Source organism: Carcharhinus amblyrhynchos, chromosome 6, assembly GCF_965287045.1.
Source record: "Carcharhinus amblyrhynchos chromosome 6, sCarAmb.v2.hapA, whole genome shotgun sequence".
In the NCBI taxonomy this organism is placed as follows: Eukaryota; Metazoa; Chordata; class Chondrichthyes; order Carcharhiniformes; family Carcharhinidae; genus Carcharhinus; species Carcharhinus amblyrhynchos.
The window spans coordinates 117660344-117683631 of record NC_137329.1 but is presented as its reverse complement, the minus strand read 5'-3'; the positions used below and the strand labels follow the sequence as shown (position 1 = coordinate 117683631).

General features: G+C 42.3%; 1 protein-coding gene across 2 annotated transcripts in view; it reads right to left on the bottom strand.

The window, feature by feature from the left end:
• mon2 (MON2 homolog, regulator of endosome-to-Golgi trafficking) overlaps positions 1 to 23288 on the bottom strand; it is a 141200-nt gene that overhangs the window by 65901 nt on the left and 52011 nt on the right. For both annotated transcript variants that reach the window (XM_080191284.1, XM_080191286.1), the window contains exons 5-10: positions 22785 to 22914; positions 15075 to 15172; positions 14378 to 14503; positions 8354 to 8548; positions 6055 to 6179; positions 3304 to 3443 (exon numbers count right to left, since the gene is read on the bottom strand). In XM_080191284.1, coding sequence (XP_080047410.1) covers positions 3304 to 3443; positions 6055 to 6179; positions 8354 to 8548; positions 14378 to 14503; positions 15075 to 15172; positions 22785 to 22914 — 814 coding nt within the window. The remainder of the gene's footprint in view (positions 1 to 3303; positions 3444 to 6054; positions 6180 to 8353; positions 8549 to 14377; positions 14504 to 15074; positions 15173 to 22784; positions 22915 to 23288) is intronic.

Here is a 23288-nt window from a genome sequence, read left to right as displayed (position 1 = left end):
CCCCTTCCAATACCTTTACTCTCCCTTTGCTAAATCTTACTTCTGTCCCATCCATCTTCCTCCCCCATCTCCTCCCCCAACTCTGCTGTTTGGCCATTCACACTTTTCATTCTCTCTGTGGACAGCTAATAGCAGTCTTTTCCCCTGTTTTTGTGGCTATGGCTCATCTTTCATTCCCTCACCCTGCAGTATAAACATCTTCCACTTTCTATGCCTTTTAGCTTTGACAAAGGGTCGTCTGGACTCAAAACGTCAGCTCTTTTTTCTTCTTACAGATGCTGCCAGACCTGCTGAGATTTTCCAGCATTTTCTGTTTTCGTTGTCAAAATATTGATCAGAGGTAGCCCAGAAGACATCACGTTCATAATGTTTCCCACTGATTAGAATAATCCAAAGCTCGCTGCCTTCCAAATGATGAATTCCAATCAGATTTCGGGTATTCATGATGCTGGAATGTCTTCTCCAAGATCTGAGCCTGGTAAAATCTTATGGAGACCATGCATTGCCAAGCATCAGGGATCCTCTTTGAGAATTGCTGTGGGCTATTTACCCATAGCTCATGAGCATCAGGGCATAACCACGCACCAGCTGGCCTGTATGTCTGTGTTTCCAGATCTCCTCCGAGTCCCCTCGTTTAGCCAGGGTCTGCGAGGTACTCAGCTAACATATGCTGCCACAAAGGCACAAGATAGGGCTCACTGATGAGGAGGATGTGTAGTGGCAAGAGAGGCTTTCACATTGAACTTGCTTTTGGCAATAGCTATACCGTCAGCCCGCAGTGAGAGCTGAAGAGCAGGAGGTTGACTAGCAGACTCAAGTTGATTGGGATCAGGATCAATGCATCAAATTTCTAGCTGCCAACTGGAATGCCTGGATATGACAGGACAGGACAGGACAGGCATGGAAAAAGCAGAGAGTAAAAGAAATGGCTAAATGGCAGAAAAGAGAGTCCACTGAAAAAAAAATCAATCAACTCCGGGTCAACAGCATTCATCTGTGCTGGCTGCACAAGGGACTGCCACTCATGATTCAGACCATGCTTAGTATTGACTTAGACCCTGGACAGATGGATGGTGTTTAGCATTCTGAAGAGTCATATGCCATTTGAAACATTAACTAGGTTTTCCTCTCTCCACATATGCTGTCAGACCTGCTGAGTACTTCCAATATTTTGTTTTTATTTCATATTTAGGGTTCAGCTTCAGTAGGATCTCATGCTGCTAGCATAGCAGAGCTTTCCATTGAGCTGTATGTACAGGCTACAATGTGTTAACTAAAAATTCGAGGTCTAAACAATTCTAAGTTTCTGAAACGGTGAAATTTTGCATGAACACTTAGTTGGCACACATTTATGAGCACTATTAACAGACTCGAAATGGAAATACGTAGAACATTCCCAATAGTTGGCTTTGGCATTTGAAATTTGCATTAAAGAACAGTTAATGGGAATATTGTGAATAGGGCCATTGATTTAAAAGGAACATTTTCTTATTTCTTTCCCGTTCACTCCACAATGTTTGCATGACAGAACGACTGGATAAAGAGCACATTGTGCTTACACTGGATGGATTCCCACTTAGAGCTTCCAGAGAGTTGCAGTGACAAACTGAATGCTCTGATTCATTACCCCAGCACAAAGTGGTACAACATCGCAGTTAAACGTGTCATTAGTGTTTGGTTCCACAGAAAAGAGCTATTTCATTCAAATTAAGTTTTTATCTATTATACACATCTACCGTTCAGGCAACAAGCTCATTTTAAGAGTCTCCACATCTATTTCATAAGAGTCCTTGAGGCAAAATAGTTCAATGAAAATAGCTGGAATGCAATACCAGTGGCTACGCCAGAGGAATGATTGGGCAATTTAAGTTTTACTGAAACACTCATCAGCCCAACTCTGTTTTTTAAAAAATTGGACGAAGTGATAATTCTAAATATCCAGCAGTCTGTTAATGGTTGCTCACTGCGCAAGGTTCACTCAAAATACCCTGGCAACGTGCTTAGCCTCAAAGCCTCTCGTCACACTCCTGCTGTCAAAGTGTTTGATCCAAGATCACCAGAGACTCCAAAATTAAGTGCCAGGCAATAAATCTTTCATTAAATATCACCAGTGATCACAGAAACATTCAGTGTCTGATTAAATATCCGGAATTGGAAAATTCAAGATTAAATTCAGTTCAGGATCTCAGCAAAAAGGGGCAATAACTAATTTCTAACTAGCGAAACCTTCAAGAACATAATCAGTATTTTAAATGTTCTGTTAGCACACATATATATCATATAGATGAAACACAAGATTCTGAGGGAGATTTTGCACAGCAGATGCTCAAAGGATGTTTGTCCTCGTGGGGGAGTTTAGAATTACGAAAATAGCTGTAAGTACTCTCACATGACCTTAATGGTAGATATATGTTACGTGTAAAGATTTAATTTGAACAAAATGGTTTTTCCCCTGGGGTCACACGCTAATCACAATGGCAGTGTTGCACTATTTAGTGCTAGTTTCGGAATAAGGAACTCCCACTTCAGATGGTAATAAGAAGGAAATTCTCTCCCCCAGACAGCAGTGCAGGCTGGGTCACTGGCTGTGTTCAGGGACTGAGTTAGGTGTGTTTTTCTTTGACAAGTGAGTACAGGTTATGGGGAAGGGGCAGGAAAAGTGGAGTTAAGGCCATGATCAGATTGACTATGATCTTATTGAATGGAAGAGTAGGCTTGAGGGGCCAAATAGTTCCTGTTCCTATTTCTTCTGTCTTTCATCAGTCAGGCACAGACTTCCATTGACAGAAAGTAGTCAATCAAACATTAAATATCCAAGGCCACGTCCTACCAACATACCAGTTTAGAATATGAAATTCATTACCTTAAGGAGTAGTTGGAGCAAATAGCATAGATTGAATCAAGGGGAAGTTACACAAATACATGAGGGAAGAAAGGATCAGAAGGATATGTTGAGAAAGAAAGGTAGGGGGCAGCTCAAGTGGAGAACATATACTGGCATGGACTGACTGTGCTGAACGGTCTTTTTATGAGCTGTACACAAGAAAAAGGAACAAAAGAATCAGGAGCTGAAGAACACCATTTGAGTCTTTTTGAGTCTGCACCAACATTCATCAAGATCATAGCCAATCATCCTATTAAGCTTACATAATGAAATGCAGACAGGATTGGATGAGCAACAATGGGAGAAAGCATATGTGGATCACAAATACCAACACAGATCTGTTGGGCCAAGTGGCCTGTTGCAGTGCTGCAAAAACTTCTAAGCAAACCAGTGAAACACAACAGAAGAGATATCCATACCAGTCTGCGTGTTTGAAATTGCATTGTTTCCGGTGCTAGGAGTAATAAAAAGGGATTGTATAAAAGATCCCAGTGCGTTCACAATGTCTCTGAAGACTTTTGTTGAATGAGGCTTCATATCATATGACTGACAGAAGGACCTGTAAGGTGCAAGCAAATGATTCTCAAATACGGTGAAATACAACATAGTTTTAAGATATAGCCACAATTTATAGTAGCCGTAATGCAAACTGTATAAGTATGGAAAGGCAATTCCAGCAACAATAATTCAATGTGCTCATGCTCGATAGTTGGAGGTGTCAATCAAGAACAAATGGAACTGCACGACTGTGCAGTATGTTACAGCCTTTCAACATCATATCAAAGTTACTGCCACTACTTTATTCTTTGCCCCTCAATTCATCACCTTTCTCTCCCCCCCTCCACATGGCTCGTGACACCAAAGTTTTCTCCAGTGCAGCAGCCAGTCTCCCAAGATTTGGTGCACTGGTGTCAAACCAACAGACAATTATTCTTTCCTATCATACTTATCTCAAAATAGTAAGGAAACTAACTCAAACCATGATCAAACACCGCTGTATCAAAATAGATTAGTGGAAATGGCCCAGTGGTTAGCACAGCTGCCTCACAGTGGCAGGGACCCGGGTTTGATTCCCGCTTGGGTCATTGGGAGTCTGCACATTCTCCCCATGACTGAGTGGGTTTCCCCTGAATGTTCCAGTTTCCTCCCAGTCTGAAAGTTAGGTGCAATGACCCGAACAGGCGCCGGACTGTGGCGACCAGGGGAATTTCACAGTAACTTCAATGCAGTGTTAACGTAAGCCTCACTCGTGTCTAATAAACAAACTTTTACTTTAAACTTTAATGCTCCATAAATTTACGAAAGTTTAAAAGTTTGTCAATATCACAAGTAGGCAATGAAGTTATTGTGAAAAATCACCTAGTTGCCACACTCTGGTGCCTGTTCCAGAGAATTTAGCATGGCCAATGCATCTAATCTGCATGTCTCCCAGACTGTGGGAGGAAACCAGCATGCCCAGAGGAAACCCATGCAGACATGAGGAGAACTCGCAGGCTCCACGCAGACAGTGAACATAAGAACATAAGAAATAGGAGCAGGAGTAGGCCATCTAGCCCTTCGAGCCTACCCTGCCATTCAATAAGATCATGGCTGATCTGTCGTGGCTCAGTTCCACATTCCCACCCTCTCCCCATAACCCTTAATCCCCTCGCTTATCAAAAACCCATCAACCCGCGTCTTAAAAATATTTAGCAAGGCAGCCTCCACCACTTCAACGGGCAGAGAATTCCAGAGATTCACCACCCTTTGAGTGAAGAAGTTCCTCCTCAACTCCGTTCTAAACCGCCCCCCCTTTATCTTGAGGCTGTGCCCCCTAGTCCTACTGTCCTTTCTGAGCGGGAAGAGTTTCTCCACCTCTATCCTATCCATCCCATTCATCATCTTATATGTCTCAATGAGATCTCCCCTCATTCTTCTAAACTCTAACGAGTACAAGCCTAGTTTATTCAGCCTCTCCTCATAGCTCAACCCCCTCAACTCCGGTATCAGCCTAGTAAACCTCCTCTGCACTCCCTCCAAGGCCAAAATATCCTTGCGTAAGTGCGGCGACCAAAACTACACACAGTACGCCAGCTGCAGCCTCACCAATGCCCTATACAGCTGCAGCAAGACCTCCCTACTTTTATATTCAATCCCGCTCGCTATGAAGGCCAGCATCCCATTAGCCTTCCTGACCACCTGCTGCACCTGCAGGCTGGGTTTCTGCGACTCATGCACAAGAACCCCGAGGTCCCTCTGCACCGTCGCCTGCTGCAGTTTTTCGCCACGTAAGTAATAGTCCTTCCTACCATTATTCCTACCAAAGTGGACCACCTCGCACTTGCCAACATTAAATTCCATTTGCCAGTTCCTGGCCCATTCGCCCAATCTACCTAGATCCTTCTGCAGACTCTCCACACCCTCCGCGCAATTTGCCGTTCCACCAATCTTGGTGTCATCAGCAAATTTCGACACCATACACTCGGTTCCCTCCTCTAGATCATCTATATAAATGGTAAATAGCTGAGGCCCCAGCACCGACCCCTGGGGCACTCCACTAGTCACCAACCGCCAATCCGAATAGCACCCATTGACCCCCACTCTCTGCCTCCTATTTGACAACCAATCCTCTATCCACGCTAACACCCTACCCCCAACTCCATGCCCCCTTACCTTCTGCAATAACCTCTTGTGAGGTACCTTGTCAAACGCCTTCTGAAAATCAAGAAAGACCACATCCACCGGCTCTCCTCTATCCACCACCCTAGACACATCCTCATAGAACTCCAATAAATTTGTCAGACACGGCTTCCCCTTAACGAAACCGTGCTGCAAAACCGTGACCCAAGCTAGGAGTCAAGACCGGGTCCCTGGCGCTGAGGCAGCCCCCCACCCCATGCCATATTTCTTACAGTTTATTATATAAATACTAATTTATTACAGTCAGCAATCAAAGCATCTAATATTCGTTTGTTACATTTTGCATATTGAGAAAGACAATGTCAACAAAGACGTCTAAGGGTTAAAAATCTTCCACTAGAAATTTAAATGGATCATAAACTTCAGATAAGCATGGTCCAAAATAAAGAGTTTAAGCCATTTGTGGAGGCACGTTCTACAAGCTTTTTAGAGCAAACTATTCAAATACAAAACTTCAAATTATCACTTAGAAAATATCAAGGAATAATTACCGTAACAGCTGAGGTTGTACACAAAGCCTGTGAATGCATTCAACAGCAACTGCTCGAAGCCACTGTGGTTTATCACCATCCAAAAACTTCACCAACAAAGACAAAAATATCTCACATTCAGTTACCTGGCAAACATCAAAATGTAATATTAGGATTACAGAACAGAGCAGCGATGTGAGAAAGCAAAATCATATCAAAATGGTCACTATCTCAAGAAAGTAAAGTTTATTAGTCACAAGTAAGGCTTACATTAACACTCTAATGAAGGTACTGTGAAAATTCTCTAGTCGCCACACTCCGGCGGCTGTTTGGGTCAATGCCTCAAACCAGCACGTCTATCAGACTGTGGGAGAAAACTGGAGTACCCGAAGGAAACCCATGCAGACACGGGGAGAATGTGCAAACTCCACACAGTGACCCAAGCTGGGAATCGAACTCCGGTCTCTGCTGCTGTGATTTTAAAAATAGCCTCAATAATAGTGACCACAAAACTGTTGTCCACTGTTATAAAAACCCACCTGGTTCACTAATGCCCTCAAGGGAAGGAAATCTGCCATCCTTACCTGGTCTGGCCCACACGTTCCTTCAGTGAGTGATGCCCTCTTAACTGGCCTAGCAAGCCATTCAGTTCAAGGGCAATTTGGGATAGGCAACAAATGCTTAGCATCAAAGATGCAAGAGAAGAAGAATGGGATGATGAGCCAAAAACAGAAAATGCTGGAAAATCTCAGCAGGTCTGACAGCAACTGTGGAAAGAGGATACAGGCAATATTTTGAGTCTGAGTGACCCTTTGCCAGCTCTGACGAAGGATCATCCAGACAGGAAACTTTGGCTCTATACGCTCTCCACAGATGCTGTCAGACCAGCTGAGATTTTCTAGTACTTTCTGATTCAAATTCCAGCATCCACAGTATTTTGCTTTTATCTTGGCATGATAAGCCAACTGGCCTTAAGTGCTGCAAAACTCTCTAATACTAAGCTGTCCAGCCCTGAAAAGTCACTGATTCAATTCCTGGTCTAGAAACAGGAGTAGGCCATTCAATGCTTCAAGACTGGTCCACCATTCCATCTGATCATGGCTGATTATTGAATTCAATATCCTGATCCCCTATTTTCCCCTGTATCCCTTGATCCCTTTAGCCCCAAAAGCTCTATCTAATTTCTTCTTGAAATCAGACAGCGTTTAGACCTCAACAATCATGTTCCTCCTTCTGATCACTCAGATACAATTACAGTGCTTAAGAGGCATTTTGACAGATACAAGATTAGGCAGGGAATAAATGGATATGGACCGCATAGGGTCAAAAGGTCTTCAATTTAGAAAGGTGTCATGTGTCAGCACAAGTTTGGTGAGCTGAAGGGCCAGTTCCTGTGCTATACTGTTCTTTAATGATCTCTGTTAGGAAGTGCACTTGTGCTAATGATGGAAACTGGTTCGGTCTCCTCTCTCACGTTCCAATAAACCTGCAATCTGCCAAAACTAACTGCATCAAGATTTTGCGTCGTTTCAGTGAATGATTCTGTGTGGTGGTATAATAATGGCACAAACGTTAATTTATATGGGTGCAAGAAAGAATGTCTGCATTTAACATCCACTCTCATTTATTACGCAGAACTGGACAGATAATGAAAACATGATATTATTTAAATTCCAATGTTGCTGTACACAATTGAAGCATTTTATTAAAAAAAGCCTGAAAAAATGTTTTATTTTCTGCACACTTAAGCCTTTTAATGGTCCCTGCTCAAAGATCTCCTGACCTCGTGCTTCTCTAACCAGTAATGTCATTGTCCATATGGCTGACTCCCGCAATTGCACTGGTCAGTCTGCTGGGAACAGAAAGGTTAAAAACCTTTTGAACCCAGGTTTATAGACAAGTCCACCACAACATAACATCCAGAGGTGAAAAGATCATTTAAAATTTAAACTATTAACAACACAGCAGACTTTGATCAGGAAGTCAAGCAAATAGCAATATACAGACTAACAGATTCACCCTCCAATGATGGGCATAAATATGGTCAAATACTTATGAAGTCAGCTGGTCACACATTAATTAACATGAATGGGCCTATTTACAGTTTCATTATTGCATAAGTTCAGCGCAAGTTGCAAAGTGCGTCTGAAAGAAATTCTTAACCAAACAATGGCCGTAGCAATACAGATGCTGCATTCCAAAAGACTATAGAATTTCATAATACAAATATAGGTTTAAACACAATAATAATACAAATACCCTTGAAAAAAATCTTTAATGCAACAGTTAAATAAACAGGGAAGAAATCTTAACCCCTTACCAAAAGGCTATAGAAGTGCTTGATTAAAACAGATACCACTCGCAGAAGACGCATGCAGATGGGAAAGTATGGTTTCTCAACAGGAGTTGGGGAAGATGGAGTGTTCGTACCCTGTCTGAATTTGATATTGGGAGAAAACAGCTTGATCACCAAGGGGCAAACCCTTTCCTTTAGAAGGAAACTGAACTCTTGATGCTGCAGGGAAAAAAGACGCACAGTAAAGGTCAACAATGCAAGCTGCCATTTTCAAAACAAAATCCAAGTGCCATTAATATGCAAATGAAAAATTACCACCAGTCAGGGAATTCCTGTGATCAGTTTGTCTACAAAATAACTGGCATTGCCCTTCAAAAATCATTCATTGTTCGACGTACTTTGGGGTGACGAGCTTTTAAGAACGAATGCATGTTAAACTGAAACAAAAGGTATTCCAAATGGCATTAATTGTTTTTAATTATGCAGGTGGCAGACATTAACTTTGAGTGTCTACAAAAAAAGACTATAAACTGTGATTGTTGAGTTAGGAGGCATATGCTTACAATATGTAGCTTGATAAATATAAGTGTATAAAAGATTGACTTCATTTCTATCCTTCAGCAACTGGCTTTCTCGAACAGATTACTACATAAAGAGTAGGGGTCTCGCTCATGCATAGTCTAATCATGCTCACAACAAATTAGTCATCTATCTCATTCTGTTTACAGGACTTTGCTGTGTATAAACTGCTTGCCTTATTTGTCCACATAGTAGTGGACACACTTGAAAGGTAATTAATGTGGATAGGGAGCAGCTGTTCCCCCTAGTTGGCGGGTCAGTCACGAGGGGACATAAGTTCACCGTCAGGGGGTGGAAGCCTGGGGGAATCTGAGGAAATCTTTTTTTACCCAGAGGGTGGTGACAGTCTGGAATGTGCTGCCTGGGAGATTGGTAGAGGCGGGTTGCATCCTTTAAAAAATACCTGGATCAGCACTTGGCACATCATAACATTCAAGACTACGGAGCAAGTGCTGGGATTAGATAGGAGGTCAGGTATTCCTCAAGTATCGGTGCAGACTCGATGGCCGAAGGACCTCTTCTGCACCATATGATTCTATGAATTAACTGTACAGTACTGTGGGGCTTTCTGAGAGTATTAAAAAAACTTAATAAATGCTAGTTATTTCTTTCTTTTTCAGAGTTTAGCAAAGATATCTGAAATTCTTCTGTTAGTTCATGGGGCATTAACCTCTTAAGACAAATAAAGAGGAAAAGTTGCGCTCATATCCTGCATTGCAACTTGAGGACCACAGTTCCACTGAGAAGATGAGCAATCATACTGGTGTGTTTCTTGCATCAGTGTTTATCATAGAACTAAGGGAAAAAAGAAACAGAGCGGGAGAAGGAGAGGCAAAAGTAGTGATGAACAGCAATACTTAGATATACGGACAGGAAATCAAACAAATAAAGCATAAGATAGAAAAAAAAAGCAGGAAGAAGCAAAGATTGAGAGACAAAAGGCCAATGAGAAGGTTTGGAAATGTTGCAAAATCAGATATTCTGAAACAAAAGGTATGAAAAATAGATGAAAACAATTTGTTGATTTGTGCCTCAATGCATGAAAACAAAACAATAAAGGGAAATACTTGAATTTACAGGATAAATCACGGTGGTTTTGATGACTTTTTTTTTGAACTCCATACTATGGAGGGGATCTACTTTAAATCTGTGTGTCTGTGCCCAATGTTAACCACTAACAAATCATTTCATTCATCCCACAGCAGACAATGAAGATACAGACAAATGTAAAAAGTAAATCATTCCAGTGCAGGACTTCAGAACAAAGGAGCATAAACTTAAAATTAGAGCTGGGTTAGTTAGGAGTGAAATCACTCAGGCAATGGAAACTTGGAACCCGTGCCCAAGGGCTGTGGGTGCTGAGTCCATTTAAGTCCAAGACTAAAGCCAATACATTTTTGTTAGGTGAGGACATCAAAGTAAATGAAATTCAGGTACAGGTCCCCCATGACACAACAGAATGATGTGTTACGTTTGAGAGGTTGAATAGCCTACCCATGTTTTGATGCTCCAAAGATAAATTTAATTGCTTTTACAAAGGATATTGCTGCCTCTATTCTGGTCAGTGCTCAATAGAAATGATTTACACCATTAAACCAGGTTGCCCCTGGTTCCGGGCACTTCCAGCAGTAACCAAAATTAGCTCATGTCTGCGGGAAGCATGCATTACCATAAATAAAGTGCTGCACATTTAGTTACAAATTTGTTTTCCATAGTGCTTTAGAAAGTATGAAGCCATAGTCAAAAAGTTGCAAGATGCCTTGAACATTATCAGCTGATGGGCGGCACGGTAGCACAATGGTTAGCACTGCTGCCTCACTGTGCCAGGGACCCAGGTTTCAATCCCCTTTAACGTTACCAGCTGAAAACCTGTCACAAACTCTGTAAACTGAGTGTGAGCCTTCATATGCTCTGTTTGTGTTCAGAACTCCCCACTCACCTGACAAAGGAGCATTGCTCCGAAAGCTGGTGGCGTTTGCTACCAAATAAACCTGTTGGACTTTAACCTGGTGTTGTGAAACTTCTTACTGTGTTTACCCCAGTCTAACGCCAGTATCTCCACATCATGGCATGGCAAAACTAACAGATCATTTAAATAAAATCAATATTTCCAAATAAATTCATAGTGGTAACTTCATCTTTTACCGGTAAATGAATAAAAGTTCTTGCTGAAGAAGATCATTAACGCTACGTTGAACTAAATTGGTTTGTAAGGTGTTCAGTTAGCTTTATAAAGTGACTCCAGTCAGCACTCTGTGTTAACAGGACTGTCTGCCTCCAATAACGACATATCATCGCTGAAGCCAGCTCCGGGCAGGAACCACTTCCTAGTTGCAAATTACTATCCTGGGACAGATGAAGCAAACTTGGCAGTAAATTTGGAACCACTATTGGCAGATAAATTATGATAGATTCAAGGTCACAGAACAGTAAAGTTAGCTATCTTTATAAACCATTAAATCACAGAATCATAGAATACCACAATACAAAGAGGCTCTTCGGCCCACTGAGTCTGCACCAATGCATGAAAGACTTCTGCCCACCTAATCCCACTTGCCTGCACTTGGTCTATAGTCTTGAGTGTTATGGCGTGCCAAGTATTCATCCAGGTACTTTTTAAAGGATCTGAGGTATTGCTACCTCCACCACCCTCCCAGGCAGCGCATTCCAGACTGTCACCATCCTCAAATCCCCCCCAGACCCCCAATCTTCACTTTTAACTTGTATCCCCTCATAACTGGCCCTTCAGCTAAGGGACACAGCTGCTCTCTATCCACCCTGTCCATGCCCGTCAATTTTGGACACCTCCAATGTCATAGAATCATAGAATTCTTACAGTGCAGAAGGAGGCCATTCGGCCCATTGACCCTACACAAGCAACAATCCCACCCAGGCCTCTCTCTAACCTCACATACCTATTTGACTAATACCCGAGGGGCAATTTAGCATGGCCAATTAACCTAATATCTTTGGAGTGTGGGAGGAAATTGGAGCACCCAGAGGAAACCCATGCAGATATAGGGAAAACGTTCAGACTCCGCACAGACAGTGACCCAAGCTAGGAATCGAACCTGGGTCCCTAGGACTGTGAGGCAGCAGTGCTAACCACTGTGCCACCCAAAGCTGAGGTCGCCCTTCAGTCTTCTCTGCTGCAGAGAAAACAACCCAAGCCTATACAACCTCTCTTTATAACTTAAATGTTCCATCTCAGGCAACATACTGGTGACTCTTTTTTGTTTCTGTCTTCACGGAGGAGGACGTGAATAATTTGCCGGGTGTTAGTGATGGAAAGGTGGTAGGACTGGAGGGTCTTAATGACATTACTGTTACTAGAAAGGCGGTGCTCGACAGACTGGAGGGGCTGATTGTGGACAAGTCCACAGGACCGGATGGAATGCATCTGAGGGTTCTGAAAGAAATGGCGGAGGTGATAGTGGATGCCTTATTTTCCAAACGTCGCTGGATTCCGGGGAAGTGCCGGATGATTGGAAAACGGCTAATGTTACACCGTTGTTTAAGAAGGGTGCCAGGCAAAAGGCAGGGAATTATAGGCCGGTTAGTTTAACGTCTGTGGTAGGTAAAATGTTAGAATCCGTCATTAAGGAGGAAATTGCGAGGCATCTTGAAGGGAATTGCTTGATAGAGCAGACGCAGCACGGTTTCATTAAAGGGAAGTCGTGTCTGACAAATTTACTGGAGTTCTATGAGGATGTGTCTAGGGCGGTGGATAGAGGAGAGCCGGTGGATGTGGTCTTTCTAGATTTTCAGAAGGCGTTTGACAAAGTACCTCACAAGAGGTTATTGCAGAAGGTCGAGGGACATGGAGTTGGGGGTAGGGTGTTAGCGTGGATAGAGGATTGGTTGTCGAATAGGAGGCAGAGAGTGGGGGTCAACGGGTGCTATTCAGATTGGCGGATGGTGACTAGTGGAGTGCCCCAGGGGTCGGTGCTGGGGCCTCAGCTTTTTACCATTTATATAGATGATCTGGAGGAGGGAACCGAGTGTAGAGTGTCGAAATTTGCTAATGACACCAAGATTGGGGGAACGGCAAATTGTGCGGAGGGTGTGGAGAGTCTGCAGAAGGATCTAGATAGGCTGGGCGAATGGGCCAGGAAATGGCAAATGGAATTTAATGTTGGCAAGTGTGAGGTGGTCCACTTTGGTAGGAAGAATGGTAGGAAGGACTATTACTTACGTGGCGAAAAACTGCAGCAGGCGACGATGCAGAGGGACCTCGGTGTCCTTGTGCATGAGTCGCAAAAACCCAGCTTGCAGGTGCAACAGGTGGTCAGGAAGGCGAATGGGATGCTGGCCTTCATAGCGAAGGGGATTGAATATAAAAGTAGGGAGGTCTTGCTGCAGCTGTATAGGGCATTGGTGAGGCCACAACTGGAGTACTGTGTGCATTTTTGGGTGCCGCACCTGCGCAAAGATATTTTGGCCTTGGAGGGAGTGCAGAGGAGGTTTACTAGGCTGATACCAGAGTTGAGGGGGTTGAGCTATGAGGAGAGGCTGAATAAACTGGGCTTGTACTCGTTAGAGTTTAGAAGAATGAGGGGAGATCTCATTGAGACGTATAAGATGATGAATGGGATGGATAGGATAGAGGTGGAAAGACTCTTCCCGCTCAAAAAAGACAGTAGGACTAGGGGGCACAGCCTCAAGATAAAGGGGGGGCGGTTTAGAACGGAGTTGAGGAGGAACTTCTTCACTCAAAGGGTGGTGAATCTCTGGAATTCTCTGCCCGTTGAAGTGGTGGAGGCTGCCTCGCTAAATATTTTTAAGACGCGGGTTGATGGGTTTTTGATAGGAGAGGGGATTAAGGGTTATGGGGAGAGGGCGGGAAAGTGGAACTGAGCAGCGACAGATCAGCCATGATCTTACTGAATGGCGGGGCAGGCTCGAAGGGCTGGATGGCCTACTCCTGCTCCTATTTCTTATGTTCTTATGACTCTCCTCTGCACCCCTTCCACTGCGATAATATCTATCCCATAATGTGACGACCAGAACTGCACACAGTACCCCAGCTGTGGCCTCACCAAAGTTTTATACAACTCCATCATGACCTCTCTCTTTTGTAATTTATACCTCAACTGATAAAGGCGAGTGTGCCATATGCCTTTTTCATCACCCTATTAACTTGCCTTTCCACCTTCAGAGATTTATGGACAAACACACCAAGATCTCTTTGTTCTTTGGAACTTCCCAGTGTCAGACCTAGTATAAAATTATTACTTACAGGATGTTTCTACAAATGAAATTCATGACCTCCCTTGCGGTCAGCAGTTAAATGCACCACAGGATGCGGTATTCACCCTCGTTTCAGTACATGGCTTGTGCTGAGTTATCTGATCTCACCCCCCAGCACAAGGCAATGTGCCAACAACTAACATCCAGAAAACGTGTCCCTTTAAATAAAGGCAGTGGGAGCACAAACAAGTGTTAGACGTTGTAACTGAAATACTTTACTTGTAAGAACACTCGTGGAAAGTCATTCAGAACAGACTCCAGAAGTTCCAATCCAAAAGTTCGGGTCATTTCCGTCATTCCAACCAACCAGTAAGGGGCATCTGCATTTACCAACTGGCATAAATCCTGGAAAAGTAAATCAAAACGTTCATGTCAAAGGAGGTATTTTTCTATTAACTGTCATATTCACAATAAAACCATGTTATTTATCACAATACAGAGCGATTCACCTTTGAGGAACTATCAGCCGTTCTCCCTGCTCCATATTCGTCAACGTGAATATTGCTATTTAAAGGCCAGTGGTGTAACGGAGGAAACCGGATTGAAAGAACTACCGAGTGGAATTAACAAGCACCACTAAAAATGAAACATCATTGAAGAACTACAGGGAATGACTTTACCTTCACAGATGTTGATTCAGCTCCTTCACAATCAGAGTCGATTCTAATTTAACTCAGTCTCTCCAGTGAAGCCACTGACATAATCAATTCAAACGCATTCATAAAAAGAAATTAAAATACAGAAAGTGTGTGCGTGCGTATGTGCATGTGTGTGGAGGTGGGGGTGGTGAGAAAGAAAGCTAAAGCAAGATACTAAAATTAAATAGAATATTAGGCAATTGATCTTTTAAATACCCAACCTGCTTAACCTGCAATTGATTTAATAAACAAAATTACTCTGCAAGGAATGTCTCTACCTGAAAAAGCATGTATGCATCTTTTGCACATGGCCTCAGCGTGCTGACTGTTCTTCTGTTGCTATTGCCTTGGACGACAGGAGGGTGACTGTCTTCATCTGAAATAAACATAGTTGAAATTAAAACTCTCCACTGAGCTAGACGCAAGCTTTCTGTACTTACCCAAGGCTTTTTATTCTTCCTGCAGAGATTCACATCACTATCGCTGTTTGAAATGGAATATTCATTCGCTATTGTTTTCAGGAAATAAGTTACCGCTTTTTGTGCATGTAGTTAGACTTCTTAGAATCCTACAGTGCAGAAGGAGGAGGCCATTCAGGCCCATCGAGTCTGCACTGACAGCAATCCTAATCAGGCCCTATTCCCATAACATCATGCATTTACCCCAGCTAGTCCCCTGACTCTAAGGGACAATTTAGCATGGCTAATCAACATAATCCGCACATTTTTGGACTGTGGGAGGAAACTGGAGCACCTGGACAAATTCCACACAAGGCACATGGAGAATGTGCAAATTCCACACAGACCGTGACCCAAGCCAGGAATTGAATCTGTAACAAAATTTTATATTCACTAAAGAAACAATTGTTAGGGCAGTAAGATGGATAAAAAAGACCCATGCTCTTCTTTGTCATCGCAGGCTTAACTTCCAAGATTTAACAGAGGGCTCTAGCAGTAGCTTGATGAGTAAGTGCTTCCTTATCATGGCACCAAAATATACTCAGCAGAAAGTGCAAAGTTCAGCTCTTGATGTGTAGGAAGTCAAGGAATGTCAGCTGAAATATTTGAGGACAATAACTCCAAGCCAGGGAAGGAAGACTCAGTGCTTCTTTTTAACTATTATCCAGCAACACATCTTTATAAGTATATGTGGATATCAGGCGAGAACATGATCAAAGCTGGGTTCTAATGGCCCCCATGATGAAATAGTTTGCTGAATTTAAGGTCCAGGCTTTCTGTCCCTATCTAATTTTTTGGGCAGAACTGGGTAACATGGAGAGGCAGAATGGTGCTGGGGAGCATGTGCTTTGTTGATTTCGCAAGTCTCTGCACCTGGATTTGATTTCCAGCACCAAACTCTTCGGCTTGGATGGCAGACGGCACGTGCAAATACAAGACATACCACTCCTACAACACATCTTGGATTTCTTTCCATGCAATGTGAGGATTGTTCACCATTTTTGGTCCAGAGTTCCAAAATTGGCAGAAGATGTAAAATACTGGCAGCCAGAGCATGTTCACTCTCTCAAGAAGTGCTGTGCATACTATCAGGAGGAATGCAGATCCCAAAGCAAGACACCTTTCCGTTTCTCTGGAAGCTTGGCACTCCCCAAACAAAAAACAAAGAAAATTACAGCAGAGGAACAGGCCCTTCAGCCCTCCAAGCCTGCACCGACCATGCTGCCCAACTTAACTAAAACCCCTTATCATTCCATGAACTATATTCCCTTTATTCCCATCCTATTCATGTATTTGTCAAGATGCCCCTCAAAAGTCGCTATCATATCCACTTCCACTACCTCCCCCGGCAACGAGTTCCAGGCACCCTCTACTCTGTGTAAAAAATTTGCCTTGTACATCTCCTTTAAACCTTGCCCCTTGTACCATAAACCCTGTGCCTCCAAGGAATTGACTCTTACACGCTGGGAAAAAGCTTTGACTATCCATTCTGTCATTGCCTCTCATAATCTTATAGACTTCTATCAGGTCGCCCCTCAACCTCTGTCGTTCCAATAGAACAAACCAAGTTTCTCCAACCTCTCCTCATAGCTAATGTCCTCCATACCAGGCAACATCCTGGTAAATCTTTTCTGTACCCTCTCCAAAGCCTCCACATCTTTCCGGTAGTGTGACGACCAGAATTGAACACTATATTCCAAGTGCGGCCTAACTAAGGTTCTATAATGCTGCAACATGACTTGCCAATTTTTCAACTCAATGCCCTTGCCGATGAGGGCAAGCATGCTGTATGCCTTCTTGACTACCTTTTCCACTTGCATTGCCACTTCCAGTGATCTGTGTACCTGTACACTCAGATCCCTTTGCCTATCATCAATACTCTTAAGGGTTCTGCCATTTACTGTATTAGAACTTCCAAAATGTATTACCTCACATTTGTCCACCCACCCATTTTCTCTACAACTTGCTGTAGCATAGTTTTGCTTTCTTTTCATTAGGACTTGGATCTTAAGGTCATGAGTATTGAAACTGGAAAATAGTTAAAGTTAATATCCAATTCCATTGTAGGTAGAGATGGTGCACCCAGATCAACAGGGAGGGGTGGAATGCACAAAGTCTTGCTCTTATCATCTTAACTCAGTGCATGAAGAGCCGATAATAGATAGGACATTGGAGAGCTGTTGGCATCTAGCAGACATCAGGCGGAGCACAGGAAAAACGCAACAGAGATAATTTCAGAATTTCAAGATTTTCCCCTGCGAAGTATTCCCATCAAGGTTTTTTGGAACTGATACATATTTGATTCTAGAAATAAAGTCAACTATGAAAAATAGCAATGTTTTTCTCCCAGTTCTGGAATACGCAGACCAGTTTACATTTGGAAATTCTTTTTCTTCCACTTCCAGAAAATATGCAATTTCAGACAAGATAGAACACACATCAGACCACCAAAAAAACTACTGAACAGGAAATAACAAATACAAATTCAACCATTTCCATTTAGTTAGTTAGAGAACTGTCTTCTGAAATGTGTTTGTCTCCCCAAAATTGTAAAATCTCCTGTCCCGTTGTTCTCTCCAATTGTACTAAACATTCTCTTGGACACTGACTGGCATATGCCAAAACAAAATGAAACGGAACAGACTGCAGAGATGAAAAAGGAAATTTAGCTAATTAGATCAACGTTTAGGACCTGCACAGATTCCAGAGAAAAAGGTGTGAATGAAGTAACTGGGAGTTTTAATCTGCCATAAAATTGCAATTCAAATTGAAACTATTACTCTAGCAGATTGATTGGCCATGCTAAATTGCCCCTTCACATCAGGGGGCTTAGCAGGTTAAATATGTAGGATTATGGGGATAGGGCCTGGGTAGGATCGTTCCTGGTGCAGGCTCAATGGCCAAGTGGCCTCCTTCTGCATTGTAGGGACTCTATGATTTTACTCAACTGTAAAAAGTCCCGTCAAAATTTCCAAAAGTACTCATTTTAAAACAGGGACAAATATTAATCACTGTTAGTAAAGAAAAAGCACTAGAAATTGAATATATGGTTAAAATGCACATTTTGCAACCACCCAAGTAATGAAGTTTATATTGACATGCTTTGAAATATTAATAATTTATTGCAGAAAAGCAGAGTATAAAAAAAATCAAAGTGAAATGCAGGGACAGAAAGAAAAATTGAACGAAACATCAGTATACTCTCAAACAGTTTAAAGCACTTACACCCCTTACACCCTGTCTGCTCTGCAGAGTTAAGGTGAAACAAGGCCTACTGATTACAAACATCAACAAAGGAGTCCATGGCAACAGACCTTTGTCAGAAGAAGATGGAGAATTGATTCATTTCACTGATATTGGACAGGAAGAATCTCATGGAGCAGAGCTCTAAGCCAGTGTAGAGTTCCATACAGTCTGCGCACAGACACAAATTGGGAGCTGGTAATTTTTAAACCATTCCCTGCTGGATTTTTGCTGGACATTAGCCTTTATTTACTTTTCAAGTTATGTTAATTCTTTTAGAGCAGAAAAAACATAAATATTAACTAATAAACGTCTACCATAAAGAGACTTTAATCCAATCCAGACTTTAGCTCGGTGTATTAATTAAAGATTCCCCTCTAACAATTCTCCTCTCTGAATGTGAAAGGGTAACTAGACTTGATAGGAAGGATACTTTTTTGAAATTAATCTCAAACGGCAACACAACCAGCTTCACTTGGAAGCAATTTACACCAATTTTCTCCTTATTGTACACTGAGTAATGATAACCATTTGTCTTCATTACTGCAAGTGCTCTCTCAGCGATGCATCACTTGGCTTGGTTTTTCATGCTGGTGGCTTCTACACTTGGGGTTAATTCCTCAACTAAAAGATAAAGGAAGACAGAAAAATTCTAAAAGACAACCAGCAAGCAGGGGAATTGGACAATGGTGAAAAAAAAATTCCAGTGTCTAGATGACCAAGTCTTCTTGAAATGTTATGCTGGAATTTGTGTTTTTTGGAAGCCAAAAACTGTTAATGACTGTGGGAGAACAGTATATTCATTATTGTGCTCAGTGCCAAAGCTGTAGGATGCAGGATTTGATGGCTAGAACTCCTGTCATTATTTGTATTTGCTGTGCAAGCTAGTTTCCCAAATCTTGTTTGCATGAAGGTTGGCTGGTTGAGAGGACAAAGATGAACAAAGAACAATACAGTACAGGAATAAGCCCTTTGGCCCACTAAGCCTAAGTATCAATAAGCAGTTTCTATCTTTCTGTTCCACTCCTGTTCACGTCTTAAACGCTGCTAACATGCCTGCTTCCACCACTTCCACTGGCCGTGCATTCCAAGCAACCAGCACCCTCCATGTGAGAAACTTGTCCTGTACATCTCCCCTAAACTTAGCCTCTTTCACGTTAAACATGAAGTGTGACCTCACCAAGGTCCTGCACAGTTTCAACAACACATTCTTGTTCCTGTACTTGAAACCTCTCACAATGAAGGCCAACATGCCATTTGCCTTCTTTACCACCTGCTGTACTGCATGCTTACCTTCTTATAGTTCTCTTATAGTTGACCTTTCCATCCTGGGGAAAAAATCTCTGAATATCCAACTTAAACATAAAACTATAAAACTTAAATAACTTATGCACGGAAAGATTTAAATTAGATTCTTGACCTTTGGAAATTCTAGATATGAAGATACATATTTTAGCAAATTACCTTTTCTGGAGTATCTTAATGAAAGATGGCTAAACTTATCAAAGTTAACGTGAGCGATATTAAAGAAGGTAGAACGATAAGTGAAAATGTCTAGTGAAAAACGTTCTACTGATATGGTAAGATTATATTTTCAATGCATTTTCCTTATAGTGCGTTGTATAATGCCTGTAAAGGTTTAGTATGGTGATTAATTTTGACTTTATTCACTATGATCAACAACTTTAGAATGACAGAAACATAGAAGATAGGAGCAGGAGGTAGGAGCAGACAGGGTCTGCTCTGCCAGTCAACATGATCATGGCTGATCATCCAACTCAATAGCCTAATCCTGCTTTTTCCCCCCATAGCCTTTTGCACCAACCGCTATATCCAGCCACCTCGTGAATACATTCAATGTTTTGGCATCAATTACTTCTTGGTGTAATGAATTCCACAAGTTCACCACTCATTGGGTGAAGAAATGTCTCCCCACTTCCATCATAAATGGTCTATCCTGAATCCTCAGACTGTGAGCCCTGGTTCTGGCCCCCCCACCACCATTGGGAACATCCTTCTTGCATCTACTCTATCTAGACATGTTAGAATTTTATAAGTCTCTATGAGATCCCCCCATTCATCTGAACCCTAGTGAAAATAATCCTAACCTAGTGAATCTCTCCTCATACATCAGTCCCACCATCCCCAGAATCAGCCTGATAAATCGTTGCTGCACTCCCTCAAGAGTAAGAACATCCTTCCTCAGAAAAAAGTGACCAAAACTGCACACATTACTCTAGGTATGACCTCACCAAGGTCCTGTACACATTCTCGTTCCTATACTTGAAACCTCTCAAAGGCCAACATGTCACTTGCCTTCTTTACCACCTGCTGTACTGCATGCTTACCTTCAGTGACTTGTGCACAAGGACACCCAGGTCTAGATCATAGATCGTAGAACCTACAGTGCAGAAAGAGGCCCTTCGGCCTATTGAGTCTGCACCCACCACAATCCCACCCAGGCCTCATCCCTATATCCCTACATGTTTTACTGACTAATCCCTCTAACCCATGCATCCCTGGATACTAAGGGGCAATTTCTTAGCATGGCCAATCAACCTAACCCACACATCTTTGGACTGTGGGAGGAAACTGGAGCACCCGGAGGAAACCCACGCAGACACGAGGAGAATGTGCAAACTCCACACAGACAGTGACCCGAGCCAGGAATCAAACCCAGGACCCTGGAGCTGTGAAGCAACAGTGCTAACCACTGTGCTACCGTGTCTAGCTGCACACTTCTTGTTTTTGCTTCCAAAGTGAATAACCTCACACTTATACAAATTATACTGTATCTGCCATTGATCAGCCTACTCACCCAACCTGTCCAGATCATTCCGAAGGATCTCTGCATCCTCGTTGCAGTTCACCCTCCCACCCAACTTGGTATCACGTGCAAACTTTGAGACGTTTCATTTTGTTCCCTCATCCAAATCATTAATATATACGGTGAATAGCTGGGGGCCCCACTCCAATCCCTGTGGCATCCTACTAGTTCTGCCTGCCAATTTGAAAAGCACCCATTAGTTCCTACTCTGTTTCCTCTCTGCCAACCAGTTTTCTATCCATCTCAATACACTTCCCCAATCCCATGCGCTTTAATCTTGCATGATAATCTCATGTGAGACTTTGTCAAATGCTTTTTGAAAGTCCAAATATACCACATCAACTGGCTTCCCCTTGTCAAGTCTGCTAGTTACATCTTCAAAGAATTCCAACGGATTTGTCAAGCATGATTTCCCCATTTTAAATCCATGCTGACTTAGTCTGATCCTGCCACTGCTTTCTAAATGCTCTGCTATAAAGTACTTAATAATGGAGTTGAGAATTTTCCCCACTACCAATGTTAAGCTTACAGATCTATAATTCCCTGTTTTCTCTCTACCTCCCTTTATGAATATTGGAGTGACATTCACTATCCTCCAATCTGCAGGGACTGTTCCCGAGTATATAGAATCCTGGAAGATGACCACCAATGCATCCACTATTTCGAGAGCCACTTCCTTAAATTCTCTGGGATGTAAATTATCAGGGCCTGGAGATTTATCCACCTTCGATACCATCAATTTGCCCAGCACCATTTCTCTACTAATATTGATCTCCCTCAGTTTTCCCCTTTCACTAAATCTTGCATTCTCCAACATTTCTGACATTTGGCGTATGTCCTCTTTTTGTGAAGATAGAACCAAAGCATGTATTCAGTTGCTCGGCCATTTCTTTGTTCTCTATTATGCGTTCCCCCGTTTCTGTCTGTAGGGAACCTACATTTGTCTTTACCAACCTCTTTCTCTTCGCGTATCTATAGAAACTCTTACTGCTGTTTATATGTTCCCTGGAGGCTTCTCCTTCTTAATCAATCGCTTGGTCCTTCTTTGCTGAATTCTAAACTGTTCCCAATCTTCAGACCTATTATTTTTCTTGGCCAATCTGTACGCTTCTTTCTTAGATCGGATGCTCTCTTTCTGTGTAAGCCATTGATTGGCCCTCTTACTCATTTTGCTTTTGTGCCAGACAGGAATAATTATTCAACTTCATTCTGAAAGTGAGGCCAAATTTATTTTTCATGGGTTGTGCTATTTGTAGCTTAGCATCAACACCATTAGGAACATACAGCATCCATTCTACACATAGGAAATACATAATAACTATTTTGCAATCATCCAAGAGGGCTGCATAGCCCTGATGATCCAGCTGTTCACCATTTCTGCTCCAAACATTTTTCTGCAAGAACCTTTGCAAATTGATACATGCTGTGTGCATTTAGATCGCACAACCATCTCAACTCACTTTTATGTTGCTCATCTTCAGCGTCCATTCTCTCAAAGACAACTGTAACCACTTGCCGTACCGTAGCTGCTGCTGTGTTATTGGTGATATTGTCTTTGGTAAAATGTAGCCGAAAGCACAGTACAATTGCCTGAAAGATACGGAAACAGAAACTTTTGTCAGTGCAAAGGAAACGTGAATCCACAAAGATTAAAATCAACTGCGGGTATTGCAATAAATAGTGACATTACTGACAGATATAGAAGTTGGGACGTCTTGTGAAGTTGTACAAGAGCTTGGTAAGACTACACTTGGAATAGTGCGTTCAATTCTGGACACCCTCTTATAGAAATAATATTAAACAAGAACGTGCAGAAAAGATTTACTAGGATGCTACTGAGGTTGATGGTTTGAGTTATAAGGAGAAGCTGGATAGACTGGGGCTTTTTCCACTGAAGCATATGAGACTTAGAGATGATCTTACACCAATAATGAGGGGCATAGATTAACTAGCTGGTCAATAGC